The 972-nt window shown below is 38.9% G+C and overlaps 1 protein-coding gene across 1 annotated transcript in view; it reads left to right on the top strand.

Moving 5' to 3' along the window:
- LOC108510445 (2-amino-3-carboxymuconate-6-semialdehyde decarboxylase-like) overlaps positions 1 to 706 on the top strand; it is a 6,223-nt gene extending 5,517 nt beyond the window's left edge. Inside the window, exon 3 of the mRNA XM_017840123.1 lies at positions 329 to 706. Coding sequence (XP_017695612.1) covers positions 329 to 545 — 217 coding nt within the window. The 3' untranslated portion in view covers positions 546 to 706. The remainder of the gene's footprint in view (positions 1 to 328) is intronic.
- The last annotated feature ends 266 nt before the right edge of the window (positions 707 to 972 follow it).

Here is a 972-nt window from a genome sequence, read left to right as displayed (position 1 = left end):
GAAAGCTGCGTCTTTACACCACACTTTAATTTTTCTACCTTTCATCCCGAGAAGTAACACTGCTAAAATACCCTTTAAGGGAAACAAGGAGGAAAGAGAGACAGGAGATGATTTAAGGAAAGGGACAAAAAAGCAGCAGGAGGAATTTGGACATCACAGTAGTGAAGAAGTGAGGACAATAGAGAAAGAAGTTAACGAAGGGAAAGGAATAAAAAACTACTGGTGCAGAGCACTTTCCAAATAGCTGACAGTAAAACTTGTGGGTCTTTGGTGATAATGTGGCTTTTTTTTATCCCTCCTACGTTATTTTCAGCTGCTGTTGTTGAAAATTTCTTCTTGCAGGTGGAGCTTTTCCATACACAGTGGGGAGAATCTCCCATGGATTCAACGTGCGCCCTGACTTGTGTGCGATGGATAACAAGGTGGATCCAAAGAAATACCTTGGCTCATTTTACACAGACTCTCTTGTCCATGACCCTGGTGCACTAAGGCTGTTAACAAGTGTCATAGGAGAGGTGAGTTTTAATGCTTCCAGAAGAGGGTGAATCATTATTTAATTCTCTATGAAACAGCAAAAGAAGAGAAGAAGAAAACAGGAAGAAGACAACAACTTCACCCAGTGAAATACACTGATGGGTTTCTGCCATGGTGATAATATTTTTACTGTATAGAGTTATTGAAATTGTGGTTTTAATCCCAGCGATCATGCCCTGTGAACCTTAGTTCCATGAAGCTAGTTCCTTCTGTAACCTTGCTGAGGATGGGACTGCTTCATTTGGAGCCTTGTTTTCAAATGGCTTAATTTTAAAATTCAAGTATATACGTGAAGAAATCAAATTGTATTTCTACTAGGGAAGTTATAGACAGGAAAGGAAGTCAATAATAAGGCTTTTGTGAGGATCCTGGAGAGAACATTAAACATCACGGGTTTGCAAAAATATTTTCATTATTTGTGAAGAAATCTTTGTAGTT

The sequence above is a fragment of the Lepidothrix coronata genome, unplaced genomic scaffold (assembly GCF_001604755.1).
Source record: "Lepidothrix coronata isolate B3197 unplaced genomic scaffold, Lepidothrix_coronata-1.0 Scaffold905, whole genome shotgun sequence".
In the NCBI taxonomy this organism is placed as follows: domain Eukaryota; kingdom Metazoa; phylum Chordata; class Aves; order Passeriformes; family Pipridae; genus Lepidothrix; species Lepidothrix coronata.
The sequence above is the reverse complement of the archived record's forward strand: the minus strand, read 5'-3'. Positions and strand labels throughout refer to the sequence as shown.